Source organism: Oncorhynchus masou, chromosome 30 (genome assembly GCF_036934945.1).
Source record: "Oncorhynchus masou masou isolate Uvic2021 chromosome 30, UVic_Omas_1.1, whole genome shotgun sequence".
NCBI classification, from domain to species: domain Eukaryota; kingdom Metazoa; phylum Chordata; class Actinopteri; order Salmoniformes; family Salmonidae; genus Oncorhynchus; species Oncorhynchus masou.
Window position 1 is genome coordinate 9054795 of NC_088241.1, and position 20297 is coordinate 9075091.

At 43.2% G+C, this 20297-nt stretch overlaps 2 protein-coding genes across 3 annotated transcripts; both read right to left on the bottom strand.

The window, feature by feature from the left end:
* Window positions 1-1145: 1145 nt before the first annotated feature.
* On the bottom strand, window positions 1146-11673 carry LOC135522005 (zinc finger protein 883-like). Of its 2 annotated transcripts, none has more exons than XM_064947869.1 (5): window positions 11567-11673; window positions 10316-10478; window positions 7828-7943; window positions 4867-5010; window positions 1146-3108 (listed from the first exon to the last, which is right to left on the bottom strand). In XM_064947869.1, exons 2-5 carry the CDS (start codon window positions 10458-10460, stop codon window positions 2254-2256), a joined length of 1260 nt encoding a protein of 419 aa, XP_064803941.1. In that variant the 5' UTR covers window positions 10461-10478; window positions 11567-11673; the 3' UTR covers window positions 1146-2253. The 2 variants fall into 2 exon arrangements, with proteins under 2 accessions (XP_064803941.1, XP_064803942.1); XM_064947870.1 differs by lacking the exon at window positions 11567-11673 and adding an exon at window positions 11315-11533.
* Window positions 11674-12344: 671 nt separating this feature from the next.
* On the bottom strand, window positions 12345-20288 carry LOC135523022 (uncharacterized). The gene is given in 8 exon segments (XM_064949749.1): window positions 12345-13778; window positions 14023-14142; window positions 14145-14245; window positions 14384-14569; window positions 14672-18964; window positions 19214-19672; window positions 19675-19731; window positions 20012-20288. Coding segments are annotated over 8 exon segments (6915 nt in total). The 3' UTR covers window positions 12345-12356.
* Between the last annotated feature and the right edge of the window lie 9 nt (window positions 20289-20297).

The window sequence follows — 20297 nt, forward strand, 5'->3', positions numbered from 1 at the left end:
GGGCTCAGCAGTCGTCTGACTCAGGTTTGGTTTCATGTCAATGGGGAGGTTCAGAACAGGATCCCTAAGGACCACAAGGCACTGGACACAGAAGGACGAATTTCTAAGGGAATCTCTCCAGCCACAGTTATGGCAGTAGATCTTCTTTGGACTCAGGTCCAATGGCTCTTCCTCAGGAGATGCAGAGGATTGTAGAGCAGTGGGATTTCCTGGTAGGCAGAACAAAAAATATATGACAAGGACATCAAATCAGCAAAACAAAACTTTGGAAAAATTGCCTAGAAGTCCCCAGTTCAAGCGGATCATAGTGGGCATTAATAAAATTATGTGCAAGTCCCTGGCATAAAAGGAACACAGAGGAGAGCTGTGCAATAAAGATGCAAAATACCTGTAAAATCAAACCCAGGTCTCACTCTGTTTTTTGGTGGCATCTCTAAATGTATCCAGCCCTCAGATCGAATATGGTATTGAAGCTTGATGATTGAGAACACGTAAACAGAGGACCAAATGAATCAGGTGAGATCAATTGGATAAGTTCAATAAATTATAGGTTTACATTTATTTTTAATAGCTACATGGCTCTATAAAAAAGTGGTTCCAATATAAAGACGAACTATGTGTGTTGGAAACTGTTTTGCAAATCAGCAAGCTCACAAGATACTTTAAGCTTAGATCCATTTTGATAACGCAAAAAAGCAACTCAAAGGTAACTTTATTTTAGAAACGCAATACTTTCTTTTAAACAGCAGAGGGCGTAGTAAACTAAATTATGTTAATCTTGCTATCAACACAGGGCATCTGCTGTCGTCTTAATTACTCTTTGCGCGACTATAAAACCCCTATATTTCATTTAGATTCAGTTTTTTCGTTAATCCATCATACTCTACAAATAGCCTGTCCACTTTTTCAATTACCTGCGCTAGGTGAGGGATTACGTTTGGGATTGTCCGCAGAAAGATTGGTTGACCTACGGTCAGTGATTTTTTGGGGCCTACTTACTACCTTTAAAATGTTTTAATTCCGAATTTAATTGATAATCGTGTCTGTAGTTACAGCTGCTAGGCAATAGCGGGTGACGTCACAAAGCACAAATTAATAAAAATAGGGGGTAATGAAGGACACATTGAAAGGCAAACAGACAAATGTATCATTCTGTAGCACCTTTATTACATATTGGCAGAGTGTCCAGGCATGTTACATGGGGAGAACAATGAAAACGTCCATTCAGGCCTCTGGTCATTTCGTCATCATGCCAAACTTAAACCAAATAATTTATGTAAAGTTCATTAGAATATTTAAATTAAGTATAACAGATCAGAAATATAGGTGACAAAGTGTAGCTGGTGGCAGGATTATCCTAATTCGAGTCATTGACTATTAGTCTTCTTTACAACCATTGTTTAGGATGACATTATGTTAAAATCCATGCATGACACCAAAGAAGAACCATTGAGCCTAATCCAAACGAACTTAAGAGGATAAATACACTGATATTTTTTATGCCCTGCACATTTAACAATAGCAGTACAATTTAGAAGTTAATCATAATTGAAAGTTTGGCACTACAATGCACCACCACATGAAACCGTATATAAATAGATGCAATTTCTAAGAGACGTTATGTAACTCCCAAACATTACAATCCATGGTTCACGTATCACAATCCTTTTCAAAAAGTAAATAGCCAACAGGTTTTATAAAATGCATGGTGGTTGCATTTTATCTTCTACTACAGAAAACGTAATTAGCAATATAAAAATCATAAAACAAACAAGAAAAGCTCCATGTCAGACAGCATGAAAGCCATTTTACATACACCTCTAAAAATAATGTAAAAACAGTAACTCAATTCTCATGATCATCATTTAAAGATAATCAAAACAGAGGGAACAAACACGATATCCAAAACTAATTATTGTCATTCTTAGTCCAGAAAAGAAACAGATGGGTTTAACAAGGACTAACATCTTTTGGTTAGTAAGTCAGTCACTCCAAGTGTGATGTGTGCCTTGAACATCCTAACACAATCCAAAAATGACAACATGTTGAACAGTCAGTGGGACACCTCAGGTCACCTGTTAAAAATCCTGCAAGAAATTCCTCACATTCTAAAAACACCTCAAACTTATGATCTAAATTTTACACCCAACCTCAACCAAAAACCCCTGACCAAATTCAACTTCTTTAAAACCCCTCTGATACTTCGTCCCCCTCCCCAATCACTTTACAGAAAACCCCCTTCCCCATTCTGAATTATCTCTTGCTGCGGCCCGCCGCCTCTTGCTTCTCCTCCTCCTCTTCCTCCTCTGGGTGGCTGCTCTGCTGGTGGCCCTTCAGGTTGCTCTCTCGGCCAAAGCTCTTGCCACAGGTAGGGCAGGCGTAACGCCCCTTGGTGTGTGCCCGGTTCTTGTGAGCTTCTAGCTGCTCGGGACGGGCAAAGCTCTCTTCACACTCCTCGCAGGGATGGGCCTTACGTGGGGTGTGCTTTTCCTTCTTGTGGGCGCGGAGCTGGGCCAGGGCAGGGAACGTGAGCTCACACTCAGGGCAGGGGTGTTGCTTGGGTGGAGCGGGAGCCGCTTTGGGTTTCTTCTCCTCTGCTGGGGCTTCACTGTCGTCTTCTCTGGCCTCCTCGCCTGCTGCTGCTTTAGGACGACCTCGCCTGCCACCTCCTGCTGCTGCTGCTGCTGCTTTCCCCTTGGTCTCAGCCGGAGCTGCTGCAGCCTCCTCTGCATTGTTTCCAGTCTCCTCCGCCTCTGTGCCCTCTTCCTTCTTCTTTCTCCTCTTCCCTTTCTTCTCTCCGACCGTTGCATCCTCTGCTTTAAAGGGCCGTCCGCGCTTCTTTGCAGGCGAAGCACTGCCATTGCAGTGCTGGTCACCGGCGTGGTTCTCCTGGTGCATTATTAGCTCAGACTCGGTCTCGAAGCCCCGGTTGCACTTCCCACAGCGGTGGGTCTTGGTAGGGTCATCTGGCTCATCCACCTCTGCCTCTGGACGGGGGTGCTGGGCCAAGCGGTGGGTACGAAGGAGGGCAGGGCTGCGGAAGGTCTCACTGCAGTCCTTACACACAAATTGCCTCTCTGGACAAACTTGTCTCCTGTGGGTCGTCAGCTGAGGGGGAACAGAGAGTGAACAGAACGGAAATGTGAGTCAAGGCTGAGGGAAGAGTCCAGTGATTGACATTAACTGTTCTAGCCACAAACAGGACTGTGTTTTTTATTGTCTGAAAGCTCAAGTCGCCAAAAAAAAAGGGATCTGTAACACCATGGGCCAAAAAGGTGACTGAAACTGTGTTGAGTGATGCAAGGAACCATTTCACAAAATATCATTAATTATCAACACTGGTATTGACAATAGGAGGCTGCTGGTCTCTGATCCCATGTACTACATCTCCTCCTAGTGGCCTTGAGCAAAGGCACATAACCCCCACAAAGTAAAATGCTGCACTGATATAAAAGGCTACTGTATAAAACATGGTCCGTCAACCCTCCATCTGGAGAGCTACTGGGTGTGCAGGCTTTTGATCCAACCCTGGTCAAACACACCAGAGTCAAGTAGCTGTTGTTTTACTATGTGGTGTGTTCAAGCAGGGCTGGAACAAAAGCCTGCACTCCAAAGTAGCTCTCCAGGAGGATAGTTGGCCACCCTGCAACATTACAATTACAACCAAATACTTTTTGATATCTTTATAGAATAATTCCCTCACTTAATGTACCGGGGATCAAATGGCTAAGGTGGGAGAGGTAGCTAACTAAGATCTTTAACTATTTGTAAATTTAAAATATTCAGTGTTCAGGGAAATGTTGACAGCATAGGAGTTACTAATCAATAACTTTTTTTTATTACTTTGTCAGAATTTCATGGCCAGTATTGAATAGAGATTCTTAGCCAATTTTGAGGTCGAGACAGTATTAAACAGAGTAGGCAGAATTGGTTTCATCAACTGAACTGTCAACAATTTACGGTTATACACAAGTGCCAGTGGAAAGTTATTTTAGGACATCGAACATTAATACATGCTAATAGCTAAATAGTTAGCGAGAACCAGCTATAGTACACAATGTTTTGAATTGGCAATTAGTTAGTCTTATTATTTTACCTGCTGAGCAAACATCTCTCTCTCTATCCCTCTATGACAACAGCCCATAGACACCCACGCAGGCGATGTACACACCATGACCTTTCCAGGATTTTAATTTCTGACCAAAAATTTGCCCTAACTGGGCAAATAACTCACTAACTAGCAATGAATATCAACAAATGTGCACTTTGATCAAAACGCATCTCGCGACTGCATGATTGAAAGACCCTCATGCCCTTCAACACAGGACTACAATAATTATACTCCGATGCACTCTGCATAGATTGGGAGTACAGTGAGAGACACATCACATCCGGAGGACAATTATATCCAATTCTGATCAGAGTAGCCTAATTGTTTGATAGTGATTTCTTTACTTGTCCATTTGGACAATTTCAATCTATAATCTCCTTGCTTGAAAATGTTTTATTGCCCTGGGCAAGTGTTAATGTAGCCTGGGTGGCAAGTAGCCTAGGGGTTAGAGTGTTGGGTTAGTAAGTAAAAGGTTGCTGATTCTAATACCCGAGCAGACAAGGTGAAAACTGTCGACGTGGCATTGAGCAAGGCACTTAACCCTTATTTTCTCCAGGGGCTCCGTACTATAGCTGACCCTATAAATCAACACATTTCACTGCACCTATCCGGTGTATCTGACGATAAAAACACATTTATTTATTTACTTATTTATTATGTTGAGACCTTGAGTCTGACACTTCACTAGTTCATTTCAAGCAGTGTTATACTAAACATATATTGGTTCAAAACCTGTGTCACTGTTCTGCACTCACCTCAGAGAAGGTGCGGAAGCTCTCCTGGCAGTGGGGACACTTGAAGGGCTTGTCCTCCTTGTTGTGTGAGCCCTGGTGCTGGGTCAGCTCCTCAGAGGACGGAAAGGTACGGTCACACACATAGCAGGTGAACAGAGTATCTCCCTGGGAAGAAAATGCAGACGTGTATAAATTATGTTATGCAGCAAATTCCTACGGGTCTAGTCTGGAAATAAGCATTTACAGTTGAGGTCGGAAGTTTACATACATCTTAGCCAAATATATTTAAACAGAATTTCACAATTCCTGACATTTAATCCTAGTAAGAATTTCCTGTCTTAGGTAAGTTAGGATCACCACTTTATTTTAAGAATGTGAAATGTCAGAATAATAGTAGAGAGAATGATTTTTTCCAGCTTTTATTTCTTTCATCACAGATCCAGTGGGTCAGAAGTTTACATACACTCAATTAGTATTTAGTAGCATTGCCTGCAAATTGTTTAACTTGGGTCAAATGTTTCATTTCACCCCCACAACATGATTGCTGCCACCCCCCCATGCTTCACGGTTGGGATGGTGTTGTTCGGCTTGCAAGCCTTCTCCTTTTTCCTCCAAACATAACGAGGTTCATTATGGCCAAACAGTTCTATTTTTGTTTCATCAGACCAGAGGACATTTCTCCAAAAAGTACGATCTTTGTCCCCATGTGCAGTTGCAAACCGTAGTCTGGCTTTTTAACCTCTTGAATCTCCCCATCCCGGATCCGGGATCGTGACTAAAGCCTCAGGCTCAGTAGCATAACACAACGTTAACGATTTCTGAAAATCGCAAATAAAATGAAAATAATGCGCCTTCTCTCAAGCTTAGCCTTTTCTTAACAACACTGTCATCTCAGATTTTCAAAATATGCTTTTGAACCATAGCAATTCACTAATTTGTGTAAGAGTATGCTAAGCTAGCTTAGCATTTTGAGTAGCATTTAGCACGCAACATTTTCACAAAAACCAGATAACCAAATAAATAAAATCATTTACCTTTGAAGAGCTTCGGATGTTTTCAATGAGGAGACTCTCAGTTACATACCAAATGCGCAGTTTTTCCTGAAAGCGTCTGTGTGTAGGAGAAATCGCTCCGTTTTGTACATCACATTTGGCTACCGAAACGAACCGAAAATTCAGTCACCTACAACGTCAAACTTTTTCCGAATTAACTCCATAATATCGACCGAAACATGGCAAACGTTGTTTGGAATCAATCTTCAAGGTGTTTTTTCACATATCTCTTCATTGATATATCGTTCGTGGAAGCCTGTATTCTTCTCTAAATTCCATGGAAAAATACTTGCAGCTGACTTTTGCGCACCAATTTCGGCGCAGGACACCGGGCGGACACCTGGTAAATGTGGTCTCTTATGGTCAATCTTCCAATGATATGCCTACAAATACGTCACAATGCTGCAGACACCTTGGGGAAACGACAGAAAGGGCAGACTTACTCCTCTCGCATTCACAGCCATATAAGGAGACAATGGAAAACAGAGCCTCAAAAATCCTGCTCATTTCCTGGATGCCGTCTCATCTTGGTTTTGCCTGAAGCTCACGTTCTAGGGCACGCACAGAAAATATCTTTGCAGTTCTGGACACGTCAGTGTTTTCTTTCGAAAGCTATCAATTATATGCATAGTCGAGCATCTTTTTGTGACAAAATATCTTGTTTAAAACGGGAACGTTTTTCATCCAAAAATGAAATTGCGCCCCTAGAGTTTCAACAGGTTAATGGCGGTTTTTGAGCAGTGGCTTCCTTCCTACTGTGGATATAGATACTTTTGTACCTGTTTCCTCCAGCATCTTTACAAGGTCCTTTGCTGTTGTTCTGGGATTGATTTGCACTTTTCGCACCAGAGTACGTTCACCTCTGAGACAGAACGCGTCTCCTTCCTGAGCGGTATGACGGCTCCGTGGGGCCACGCAGGTGTATCTCACTGATCATCCCTAAAGCCAACACCTCATTTGGCCGCCTTTCGTTCCAGTTCTCTGCTGCATGTGACTGGAACGAATTGCAAAAAAAAAAAAAAAAAAAAAAAAAAAAAAAAAAAAAAAAAAAAAAAAATCGCTGAAGTTGGAGACTTTTATCTCCCTCACCAACTTCAAACATCTGCTATCTGAGCAGCAAACCGATCGCTGCAGCTGTACATAGTCTATCGGTAAATAGCCCACCCAATTTACCTACCTCATCCCCATACTGTTTATATTTATTTACTTTTCTGCTCTTTTGCACACCAATATCTCTACCTGTACATGACCATCTGATCATTTATCACTCCAGAAAAAAAAAGTCTTTATAATTGCGTACTATTGTTTGTACAGGTGAATGTGGTACCTTCAGGCATTTGAAAATTGCTCCCAAGGATGAACCAGACTCGTGGAAGTCTACAGTTTTTCCCCCCTGAGGTCTGGCTGATTTCTTTTGATTTTCCAATAGTCAAGCAACAAGGTACTGAGTTTGAAGGTAAGCCTTGAAATACATCCATAGGTACATCCCCCAATTGACTCAAATTATGTCAATTAGCGTATCAGAAGCTTCTAAAGCCATGACATCCTTTTCTGGAATTTTCCAAGTTGTTTAAAGGCACAGTCAACTTAGTGTATGTAAGCTTCTGACCTACTGGAATTGTGATACAGTGAATTCTAAGTGAAATAATCTGTCTGTAAACAATTGTTGGAAAAATTACTTGTGTCATGCACAACGTAGATGCCCTAACCGACTTGTCAAAACTATAGTTGGTTAACAAGAAATTTGTGGAGTGGTTGAAAAACAAGTATTAATGACTCCAACATAAGTGTATGTAAACTTCCAACTTCAACTGTATGTTGGTCTGAAGCTTATTATATGACAGAAAACATTAAGGTAAAAACAGGGCTTCAGTAGGTAATACCTTCTAGAAAGTGTTTTGATTGTTAGGCAGGTTGTGTAGTAGCATACCTGCTGGAGCTGCTGCTTGTACTCCTCACGATGGCTCTTCTTCATGTGCCTCTCCTTGGCTTTGGAGTTACAGAAGGTGATGAAGCACTGGAAACACTGCAGGTTCTCATGCTGATCTGTGAGAAGAGGGGGTCAGCGATATGACAGCTGAATATGCATTGCCTTCCCTACCTACCAGATTGATTTCATTCAACCCAAAGAAAATCTGTATTTGTCTATGTGTAGGGCTGTGACGTGACGGTCATTACATTTTGTCAGACGGTGATTAGCAAGCAAATGGACTGAAGATCTCAGTAATTGACTGTTAATTAACAAACACATTTAGCATCTCCAACAAGCCACTGATGCAGACCTTTGGAACAACTACATTTAAAAATATATATTTTTTAAAGTCTAACAAATCCATGTAATATCACAAATCCATTATTTATTTTAGACAGGTCTAAAGAAACGAAGAAAATGTAGTCTAGTTCAGAAGAACAGAATATCATACTCAGAGTTGTCCTTATGTTAGGCCCTGATCTGGCTATGCCATATGGCTGTGGGCTACACTAGATCAATTGGGAGAAAAGATTTGCTTAGAATTCCATGGCATTATTTTATAGTTTTCAGAATACAATTGAAAATAGCTGAACAAAATTGAAAGGATATTTTCTCCAAATTATTTGAGAGATTGCGCACATGCGGCTATACTGTGTTGAAAGGTTAAAAAACTTTTTTAAAGGCACTCCTATATTATTAATTTAGAGTAATGTAACTGTAGTTGTGACAAATGTTGGGTTGTGATTTTTAATACATTCCTGGCTGCATGATGCAACTAAAGATGATTTTTTTTTAAAGTTGCATGAAAGGCATGAGCTCTGCTTAGTTGTTTTGGCAAGGCTGTACACACTTCATCAGTTTCTCATTCATAATTTGACAAGCACTTGATAAGGCCTCGATTTTCCCAGCTGCATCCTCTGTGTGGCTGTAACACCCCCTAAAATAATCCATGCCTTTTGCAGACAGTGGCCTTTGTGCCATTGGGCTGAATATAATAATTATAATTCCCTTCTGCCGGCTGTGTGCCGAAGCACCTCTCACTCGCTCTCCGTCACGTGATCAGGTTTTTCTCACAGGATATAAGTGACGACAGACACGTCAGGGAGGCAAATCTGTGTGTCCTTATCCAATTCGGAAGTGCATATTGAAGATATTGGAAGAACTGTCCCAATTTACTATTCATCAGCCAACAAGATGAGTAGACCCAACGAACAGCAAACGCACTTGCCTATGTCAATCGACTATCGCCCATAATACAAAAGTTGACCTATTCTATTCTGTGAGAGAAATACATATTCCTAACAGTCTGGGACAGTTGTGGGATGCAATAGATCCCAAATTAATACAACCACTAGCATCAAAAAACCTGTTTCAAGCAATGAGCCTGACGCAAGAGATGAAAACGGCATAAAATGTTGATAAACTATAAGGCTATTTCTTCACATTATAAGCGCAGCAATGCGCACATAGCAGTAGGTTATAAGTGCAAATGTTCCATTAGCAGGAAAATACCATTTTCAAAAGTATGATTATGCATGTAATGCTTTTATGATAAAAGGTGCATTTTTATGGTGTAAACTACCTTCCCTGAACTTGAAACTTACCCGCAGAGTAGTTATGCCAGTTAAGCTCTACACCCGTTGTGAAGTAGATTAATGTGCTTCATTTTAACCAGTTATTTGGCCACTTTATTTGTGATAAATCCTTACCAAACAAACATGGAGTCCTATGGGGTAGGCTACATGAGGTTTGTGACTATGATTTGAAAAAGTTGCAAAAAAACATGCACTGTTTGTCTTAAGCTGGGTATTATATTATTCACAAGTGATATGCTAATATTGTCACCCATCACACTATTCTTGATTTCAGCTTGTCTTCACATATACTAAATAATATGGTTGAAATTTGTTTTGATTTAGAACAGACCATTATCATGCACCTGTCTCGAAACAGAGGCAGCGGAGAAAAAAACACATGTCATCTATGCACTTAAATAGCAAATGGAGGATGCTTTTCCCATGGTTCATTATCATGGATGTCAGAGTGATAAGAGGGACAATTGCATGCTGAGTACCAAGCAGTTAGGCAGTTTGGTTGGCTACTAATGACCATCAGCAGCATCAGAGCTTGGAGAAGCCTAATTGCCGTGACTAAACGGTCACATGGAATTTGACTGCAGCCATGACTCGTGACCACCGGTGTGGCGGTAATACGGTCACCGTAACGGCCCCATCTGTGAGTCATTACAAAAACTTAAAACAGTAGAGTTACGTAGAGTAACTGCCACCCAATATGTGTGCATCGTAAGGTCTTTGTAGAAGTAATTTCTTGTACCCCAAAGCATAGGTTGTTAACATTGTCTGTTTGTATACTTTTGTATGTGTACTGTTTTTTCTGCAATAAAAAAACAATTTCAACCAAAATAAGTAACTGCCACCCAACTCACATGGTTGAATGGTGGGTGGAGGCGGTGCTTTGAAGGAGATGGGTTTGTAGGGTTCTGCTGGTTTCTCAGTGGTCAGTTCTGCAGGGGGATCTGGTGGCCCCTTCCCCATCACTATCTCCTCTATATTCAGTATGTCTGAGTCCATCGTGGGAGACTGGATGTCCTGAAAAGTTTAAACATAAGATGATCGACTTTGCCAACCAGGGAGGTACATTAATATGTAATGTAGCCAGATGAGTTTTAATATAGCTAATAATAAATCATCACATTGCAAGCTTGATAACTGAGAAGTTATGACAGACATGTAAAATAACTAAGTCTTGTGCACAGCTATATCGCAATTAAATCCCACTTATTTGGACTGAATGCTAAAAATAAAAAAGGGTTCACTGACTTTATGGCTGGCTGGCTAATTCGATGTTAGTTGCGAACTAAGTTGTTGACTAGTTAACTACATAGCCAGCTGTTAACTAACATTAACTACAGCTAGCTAAATGCCCATAATTGATTTAATAGCTTTAATTTGCTTGCAAAAGTCAGACATAAGAACGTTAAAACATGCACAGCTAGCAGCTCAATGCGCTAACGTTAACTGATATAGGCTCCCAAACCAACAAGGCCCTAAAGTTAGCTAACGGTGAGAAGATTGCCCCCTATCAGCTAACGGTAGCAAGTTACTCGACATTAAAAGGATATATTGCGAGTTTCCCCAGAAACAGATTATAATTTTCACTTAGTGAAGCAACGGTAGTTATACTTTGGCTATATGTATACAGCATGCCAATGATTATATGTTACATTTGTACTCATGTTAACGTTGTCTAAATAGGACTTCGCGAAACTCCTGTTAGACAAACGTTAGCTAATGGTTGAAAAAGGCTACACCGACACGCCTGATACACAGCCCGATATTTTCGTTACAAATTTATAAAAAAATAAATGGTTATGGGTTAGTTTTAGGTTCTTGCAAGACGGTTTAACAGTCAGTGGTGTATTTACCTTAGTCTTACTCCTCAATGGTTTGCTGAACTAACACCAAATTCGAATAACATAACCCAGCTAGCTACATTAGCTGGCTGGCTAACAATTCAAAACGGAGAAATAACTTAGCATTTTACGGACACGTTTAGTTCACGGAAACCAACTGCCCCACCATGATAATGGTACATATGTAGGCATAAGTCTTAAACGATACTAGCAAACTAACGTTACAGCTAAACATGAATTGCGAACAAGCCGTTAGCCACCTACCTCAAACCGCTTCCAGTACAGTGAATGTGGAAATTGAATTGCCCCTTGTCACGTGACAAGGGCAATACTTTGGTCTTCAACAAGACAATTCCATTTTGAATGCTTCTCTGCTCTTTTATCCTTAATTTGAGTAAATGCATAGACACGTGTTTGTCTATGCTTGCGTGCAGTTGATTTGGTAAATAATCTAATTAATTCGCTGTTTGAAGCTAAAGATTTGATGAATAACTCCGGTGAAAAATGTACCTTGAGAGCAGCAGGTGGACCAATACAATTCACAACCCAAACAGTCAGGAAACGTACATGTATTTACTCCAACAGTATTAACTAAATTATTACATTTACAAAGAACGCAACAAAAAACACATGCAAAAGCTGCTTGGCATGTAAACAACTAAACAAGGTTAATAAAAAAATGCAGTACTATTTTAAATTATAATTTCAAAAACAACTTCAAATGTATTTTCACTTGGTTTCAGAGACATTGACTTTAAGGTTATCATTAATTCTCTTCACATTTTATTTTGTTGACAAATTCATACAAAAGCCATTGCATACATTAAGATTACATTTACACAGTAGGCTAAAAAAAAAGGGACCAAGTTCCTAATTTGATGCACAGTACTGAAGCTGACACTGAAAAGAGTACTACTCAAAAACATATTTGGGGTAGGGGGAGAAATATGAAATCAGAGCATCTAACCTAAAAGAAAAAACATGTTTAAAGAAAAGCTAAACATAGCATTAAATAAAACGTGCACCACTTAATAAAAAACAAATCTTATCAGCTTCAAAAAGTCCCTTGACTGTGGAAATTCAAGAAGCAGTTGTGATTACGAGAGATACAGAGAAACACGCAACACTTGAGGCATCGTACTCGAGACAGTCGCTCACAGCCTCCGAAGCGGCACCTGCCACCTTCTCCCTCCCCAAGCTGCTCCGGCCAGTGGCCCGAACCGTCGTACTGCGTGGCCATGTCAGGGAGAGGACTATCCTGTAACAGGCCAGGATCTGGGGCTGTGCCCGGGGAGTGTAATTTCTGAGGGGGGTGCGGAGGGGCTGAGTCCTGGGTGTCTGAGCCACTAGAGAGGATCAAGGCCTTGGAGACCTCTAGCCTGAATGCCATGAGGTTCAAAGGCTCAGGCAGAGGAACATGATCCTGCCTGTACTGCATCCATGAGTTTACCAGAGCCAGATCTGTAAGGTACCACAGAACAGCCTGTGGCCAGCTAGTTGGTTCTGAGGCTGAGAGTGGGGAATGGTAGAGATTCAGTAAGTCTCTATTGAGGCTGGTTGCTTTTTGAGCCTTCTCGAAGCTGTCGACGAGCGATGCCATGTTCTGCTGGGCCTTCCCTACAGTAGAGAGGATGAAGCCGAGATGGTACCTGTGAAGCATCAGCCGCCCGTCAGAGCTAACAAACTCATCACCCATCTGTCCTTTGGCTCCTCCCACCTTTCCCGCACCATGCACCCCAGACCCAAGGAGGTGCTCCAACATGGCAGGGGTAGAGAGCTCCTGCTTGCAGAGATACACCATCCCATCTCTAGGCACCATTTTCTCAACAGTGGCCTCTTTGTTGGAGAGATCCAGACTAAGGTTGAAATCTATGATCAGACCGTCAGATCTAACTAAGACTGTGCTGTGCAAGGAGGGCCGCTTGTTGTTGACCGCTCTACACGTCAAAGGGAGAGGGTATTGATCGACTCCATGGTCACCCTCTCTTCTCAGCATCAGGCATCCAGCCCGAACATGGTCCATTAACGGTCTAACCCTCCAAAGGGGGTCAGTTTTAAAACTAAAACAGTCCTGACTGGATGGCATGTCCCCACACCTCTGCCAAATGCTGTGAGGGTCTGTGGACGTCTGGGTTGTGGATTTTGCAGACACAGACTTGGAGCTAAGAGCTTGTATTTGACTGTGGCCGCGTGTAAGTGTGTGGCCGCTGCCATCCAGTTCACCTCTAGTTGTGCCAACTGTAGGGTTAGCTGGGGTGTGTAAAGCTCTGAGAGGGTTGCGTGTGGGGTCTCCCTCCTTAGGCCTGTCTGGATTACCACTGTGTCCAGCTTCCTGGGTGTCCAAGGGATCCCCTGCTGGAGCTGGAGATGCCAGTTGCAGTTTGCAGGAGAGTTGGGAGAAGCGGGAGGCAGACATGGTGTCAGCAACCAGAGGCACCCTGGTGAAGTCCTGCCAGTACAGCTTGAGACTGGGGAACTAGGAGAGGAGAAAGGGAGAACGACATTGAAGACAATGTTAGTTTATGCAGCATTAGATAGTGTGCTCATAAGAATGACTGTAGACATTCAAAAGTGCAGAGATTAGCATGAGTTTTACCCACTAGGCCTAACTAATTTGTTCTTTACATGTCCCATTCTGTGTAGTAAGGATGACGATGCAATAAAACTAGACGCCATAGGAATAAGATTCAGGTTATACGCCAATACTTTCATTTACATACCTTCAATGTTCCCATGGCAATGTGGATTCCGACAAACTGGGCCACCTCTTTTGCTGATACTGCGTTTGAAAGATGGGACACTTTATTTGTGCAACGGGCAATCTCTGCCCAAGCGTCCCAACCAAAATACTTGGAGAAGTAATCAATGGGTTTCCTGTAGCCAGTCCCTGCCTGGGACCCTTCCATAGATACTGAATGAGCCTGGCTTTCTGTGGTTGGCAAGCTGAGGACAACAATTTACAACAAAACTGATAGCATGACATGTCCTTAAGGATACATACAGTACATGACAATAAAAAGTAGAAACTTTAATTAAATTGTACAGTGTAGTCATGAGTAAAATTCAAATTACAATACTTACTTGTTTGGTATATAATTTGAATGCAGTGAGGATGGTTTTTGCTGTCATGGAAACAGGCCATGACTACAGCCTCAAGGTCAGGCTGCGGGTCAGAACATTCAACAACCTCGGACTCCACTTCGTCAGAATTCTGAAGTAGGAAATCAACAAGCTCTTCGGTGTCTTGCTGCTCAAAGTCTAGGTCACCTGGAAAAAAAGAAACAGTATTTAGTTACATCTATGGATAACTTCACTATTGCTTATGAAAATGTACATTGCTACAACACATGACTCATGTTGAGATCTTACCTTCTCCATTCTCATTGATCTCAGATCTCAACTTTGCTGCTCTCCTGTTCACCTCATACTCCTCTACTGCAGGGTTGGTAGTAGATAGTCTCTCCATTGGATGGTTGAGTTTGGCCTCTCCAGGCACCACCAGCGCTGGTACTCCCTGCTCACTTTGAGATGGCTCATCCAGAAGCTCCCGCTCCTCCTTCACGGGGTAGAATATGCACTGCCTGGTACTGCTGTGCTCCACATTCAATTGGGATTGACCTTGACTAACCTGGGGGTCATTCAAAACCAGGTTGTTTTCCTGCTTCAGCAGATACATCCTGACCCCCCTCTGCTCCACTGTGTGTCTGGCATGAGAGGTGTGTGGCACAGGAACCAAATCTGAGGTTTTCTCCTCCACCTTGACCTCCTGACCTCTCAAGTCTACCATGAGCACCACTCCATTCTCCCCCACTGCTGCCTCGCTCTGCCTTGAGGTGAGGAACCTCTCCAGTATGATGCCTGGGGATTGGCCAGTGTCCCTGTCATCCTGGTCCCCTGCTACTCCTTTCATCACCATCCCATCTTCGGTCTTCAACACCTCCACTACACTGGTGGTGACTGACTCAAGCTCAAACACTACCTGGTCCTCAGGGTCCTCCTCAAGCGGTGAGATGCAGGATCCAGATGGACATGGAGCTGTTAGCATGTTTTGCTCAGAAATAGATCTGATCTCGGTCTGTAAACTGATGGGAGATGACTGACCAGGATGGAGAGTCGTGACGTCTGCCTCATCCTTGATTTCAGTATCATTATTGAGTGAATACAGCTGGTAGACTACCTGACATTCATCAATTTCTTTCTCTGGTTCAATTTCTCTCATGCCCACTCCTTCTCGACCCTTCCTTGTGGCTGAACCTCTCCTCCCACGTCCAACTCCTCTTCTCCTGCCCTTGGTATAATTCCTTCTACCCACTCCCCTCTTTTCCACTTCTCTCATCTGCACCATAATTTCCTCCTCCTCTTGCTTGATCTCCAGCGGGTCAGAGGGGCAGGATTTAGTCTGTACATTTTGTGTTGTTACAGTTCTATTCACATTTTCAATCTGAGCATGTGCAGATAGTGCATGAGTGCTATTGTTTTCATGAGTGCTGTTTTCATGAAGGCTGGATCCCTCATTTTGTGAACTGTCTTTATGCGGTGAGCTCTGGTGTTCCCCCTCATTTTGGTCCCCATCCCCAACAGTGACCAAATCCACCTCAAGTAGTAACTCCTCTTTAATTTCATCCTCAATAGGCCCTAGGTGCTCAAATCCAGAAACGGTAGGTATGAGAGCATCAGCAGTGTCATTCATATTGCTCTGACTCTCTGACTTAGTGTCCCCTGTTTGGTGACAGCTGTGGAGGGGGGCTATGGGTGTGAGGTGAGTAGGAGAAAGATTCTCGGACAGAAGGGGTTGGACCTTGTCAGATTTGGCCAGATAAGTAAATTGAACTTGTGGAGGGGAGTAAGAAAGAGTTGAATCTGGTGCCATATGAGAAAATGATTCCATCCCCTCTGAGGTTTTATTCATGTTCTTCTCCCTTTCCTTCTGTCCACCTTCAACAAGTGCAGCAGCCAGAGGCAGAGAGAGGGAAGGGTTTAGGGCTGGGAAAGAGACTCGCTCCCCTCTTTCTCCCAACCCTACCTCTCTCATCTCCACCGCCATATCCCAGTCAGATGCTACCTGCATTCCAAACGTGTTTTGACTCAATGAATTTTCAATGACCTCCTCAGTCTCTTTAAGTGGAGGCGGGCCTAGATCTGACCCAGAAACGCCCTCAAAGATGTTGCCGTTAGTGTAGGTGAGACCAGGGCTCTCCACTGCATGCAGGGCTGCCTTGTGCTCCTGGAGGGACGAGACGTCAGAGAACCTCTCACCACAGTCCTTACATTCAAGGGCTCGCGGGGAATGAGAGCCACTGATGAGCCCCTCTGTCTCCACTTTTTGGGCCTTACGTTTCCTCCTGGTCTTTGGCTTGGTCGGAGAGGTGTCAGAAGAATGAGACGTAGTCTTTAAAGGAGCCAACACAGAGAGTGCTGTGTGGTTCTTTTTGGGTCTCCCTACTTTTCTTTTCCCTCCAGCAGCTAGCATTTTTAGTTGCTTGCTTTTTGGCCCTTTCTTCTTATGGATGGGATGGGTGTCTTGGTGGAGATCTGTTTGACCTTGGGGGGCTTTTGAGGCATCTAATTTGTAAACTTTCAATTGGGGCTGTTTGTGACCCTTCAGTAGGAGAAGGGACTGTTGCTTTATTTCAGGGTCGGGCATATCTTCTGTTTTGGGGCTTGCTTTCACATTCGGTTTATTTTTCTTTCTCCCCATTTTTGACATCTTTTGGCCCTTTGTTTTCTTAGGCTGGTCCTCCTGCGCTATCGTCTGCTGCTTTTTCTTTTTTGGCTTGGGTGGTGTGATCACCTCTTGCTCGCTAATTGGTTCAGCGCTAATCTGCTCAGAACAAGTCTCACTAATTACATACTTTTGCTTTTCTACTTTCTTCTTCCCCGGCTTCACTTGATGCACCTGCTCATCTACCTGCAAGACTTGCTGCACATGTGGGTCACACAATATGGATGGGGATTTGATTTTTGACTTGGAAATATTGTTTTTCCTCTTGACCGTTTTTTCTTTACCAACCTTTAAGGGCAAGTTTTTGTCAGGTTGAGCTGAGACACACATTTGGTTCATATCCTGAATCTGGTCTCCTTTCTGAAGCAACTTAGATGGTTGTGGAAGCTTCTGATTTTTAGGCCTTTCTTTAGGACCAAACTTCACAACAAGATGAGCTTTCGTTGCTCTTGGTCGTTTGGCAGCCTCCCCTTTCACCTCAACCGTCTGCTGTTGCATATTTCCTTGCACTATAGAGTTATTTGGCTGCTTTCTCTTCCTCACTTTTACAAATTCTTGTACTGACATCAAATGCACAGGCAGTTGTGAACTCTGTGGTGCTTTAGTCTCGGACGGCGGAGGGAATATTTCTGACGTCTGAGTGCAAGGTTGTAGCTCTCTGCTGTTCAGTGCGTTGTTAGAAGCAGACTTATCTATCAGTGTCTGCAACTGCTCTTGTGATGTCTGTTTCTTTCCTTCACAAGGATTTTCCAAAATGTGCTGCTGGTCATTCTCTGTGTTTTCTAGAAGAGGTTTCTCAACTGATCTTCGCTGTCCTATTCCTGTCTGTTGTGTCTGTCCAATACTGGAATAGATCTGCTCTAACTGTAATGTCTCCATCTGTCTGGCTGTCTCTCCTACCTGGCTTGTTTGTCCAGGAGGAGTTTGTGCAAACTTAACTGTTGGTACCAATGAGGAAGTGGAGAGTTCTTCCTGCTGGTCAGTTTTTAATGGCCTCAGCTTTAACTCCACTGTTGGTATGAGCGACGGTACAGAGATATTTTCCTCCTGAACCATTAGATTCTGTCCAGAAGTCTGTTCAAAAAGAAATGTTGGTAGTGAGGAAGCAGACATAAGTCCTTGTTGATCGGTTTGAGTCTGTTCCAATTCCAGAGTTGGTATCAGTGAAGGAGTGACTTCCAACACAACCGTTTGACTTTGTTCAGTCGTTTCCCTGAGCTCAACTGTTTCACTGTGACAGAACACCTCTTCCACTGACACAGTCTGAATCATAGTGTTCTCTTCTTCAACTGCCTGACCAGTCTGTCTAAGTAACTGCTGAGGAATCATCTCTCCTTCGTGTGTTTGTTTTAATCCAGCATGCTCAGCTGGCACAGCGTATGCAACTTCCTGTGTGTGTGAAAGTAACGGGGTCTCCATTTGTCCATCTGATATTACAGGTTCCAATGTAGTAATTGGTTCCAGCGATTCACATTGTGGCTTTGCCTGTTCCAGTCCCATTGACTTAGTGTCTCCACCCCCAATCTTTTTCAGCTCTATAAAATGTGGTTGAGTAAAACGGAATTGCAAATGCTCTCTCTTTCCCTGTAGCCACTGTAGATCCAATGGTTGACCGTGTGGCAGCACCTGACCCAGTATCACCACCTGGTTCACTTTGCGCACGTTCCCCAAAGACTCTATTAGTTTCCGGATTTGTTCAGTATCTATGTTTTCCACCTGGTGGAGGGGCCCAAGGGGTTCCATGTGGAGAAAGGTTGGCTGGCCCATATGAACCTGGGTTATGATGGGCTGACCTAGCTTCACCTGTTGGCCAGCTAGTGTGGTGCTGCTGGGTGCTGTAACACACAGGTTGTGCTTGTGTTTCATGTGATGCAGCCGTGTCTTGGCAGTCTTGAAGGTTGCCTTGCACACCGAGCAGGACAATTTCACCACTGCAGTGCCTAGATACAAAGAATACAGATGAAAGTTTACATCTTAGTGTAAAAGGTGAAGTAGTCATTTGTCACAAACAAAAAGGTTTGGCTCTACGTAGAATCACTAGCTTTATCACTGTATATCACTAGCTTTATCACTGTATAGTGTATATCACTAGCTTTATCACTGTATAGTGTATACAACTAGCGTTTCACTGCACATCCCAGTATGGGAAGTTGTATGACATGAAAACAAACATGTTTTTCAGTACTCACCACTATTCTTCTTTAGCTGTGCCTTTGTCGGTGGTGTGATCCCTCCAACGTCTCCTTTCATTCCTTCCGGCAAATGCGCTAGTGCGTGTTTCTGGAGGGCCTTGGACATGCTAAACCTCTTGCCACACTCCTTACAGACATAGGGCCTCTCCCCTGTGTGCGTGCGGCGGTGATACTTCAGTAAGGTGAGTGTCTTGCAGGGTTTTCCACAGTCTGCGCAGGTGTATCCGTACAGGCCGAAGTGAAGCTTCTTATGGAGGGTGAGCTCAGAGGAACGGCTGAAGGCCTCACCACAGATGGGGCACTTGAAGGGTGTCTTTTCCGTGTGCGCACGCTGATGAAGCATAAGGTCACTGGAGTTGGTGAAGTGGCGGTCGCAGACGTAGCAGGCAAACAGGGCATCCCCCAGCATGCACTGCTCGTACTCTGCCGGGTGACTCTGCTTGAGGTGGCGCTCTTGCTCTTGTGGTCGCTGAAGATGATGTGACACTCCAGGCACTGCAGAGAGATCTGGGAAGCTGGGGGAGGGAGAAGGGATTAGTGGACAGAACACTTGTATCCCAGCTTTAAACCTATATTAAACACACAATGGAGGTTACTATAAGAGCAAAACAAAATGAATGAACTGTCGTAATAGCTTAAAACTGCTTATGAAAGAACTACAAATAAATAACCTCAAAACACTACAGGGGACATTATGAGATTCTGTCTGCAATACTAAAGCCTTGAAAGATAAATACAAAAATGTATTACATGGTAACCAGTCATGTCAGACTATCAGAGAAGTTCAATACTCACACGTGAGAGGCATCACCATTTTTGGTGGCCTAGACATGTCCATCTTGAGTGGCTCCATTCGGTTCTTCTTGGGGGGAATATTTTTTCTGTCACTAGCGGCCACGTCATCCACATGGGTCTCCTTCTGTGCATCCTCAGGTTGGCCCAGTTCCCACTCTTCAGAAGCAGCAGACTCTAGAGGAACAGCGGATAGTTCAAGTATTATCTCTGTAGAAGCTGTGGGGACTGAGACACACTCCAAAGCCTCTTCTACTGTGGCAGGTAGCAGTTCACTCATTGGTTGTTC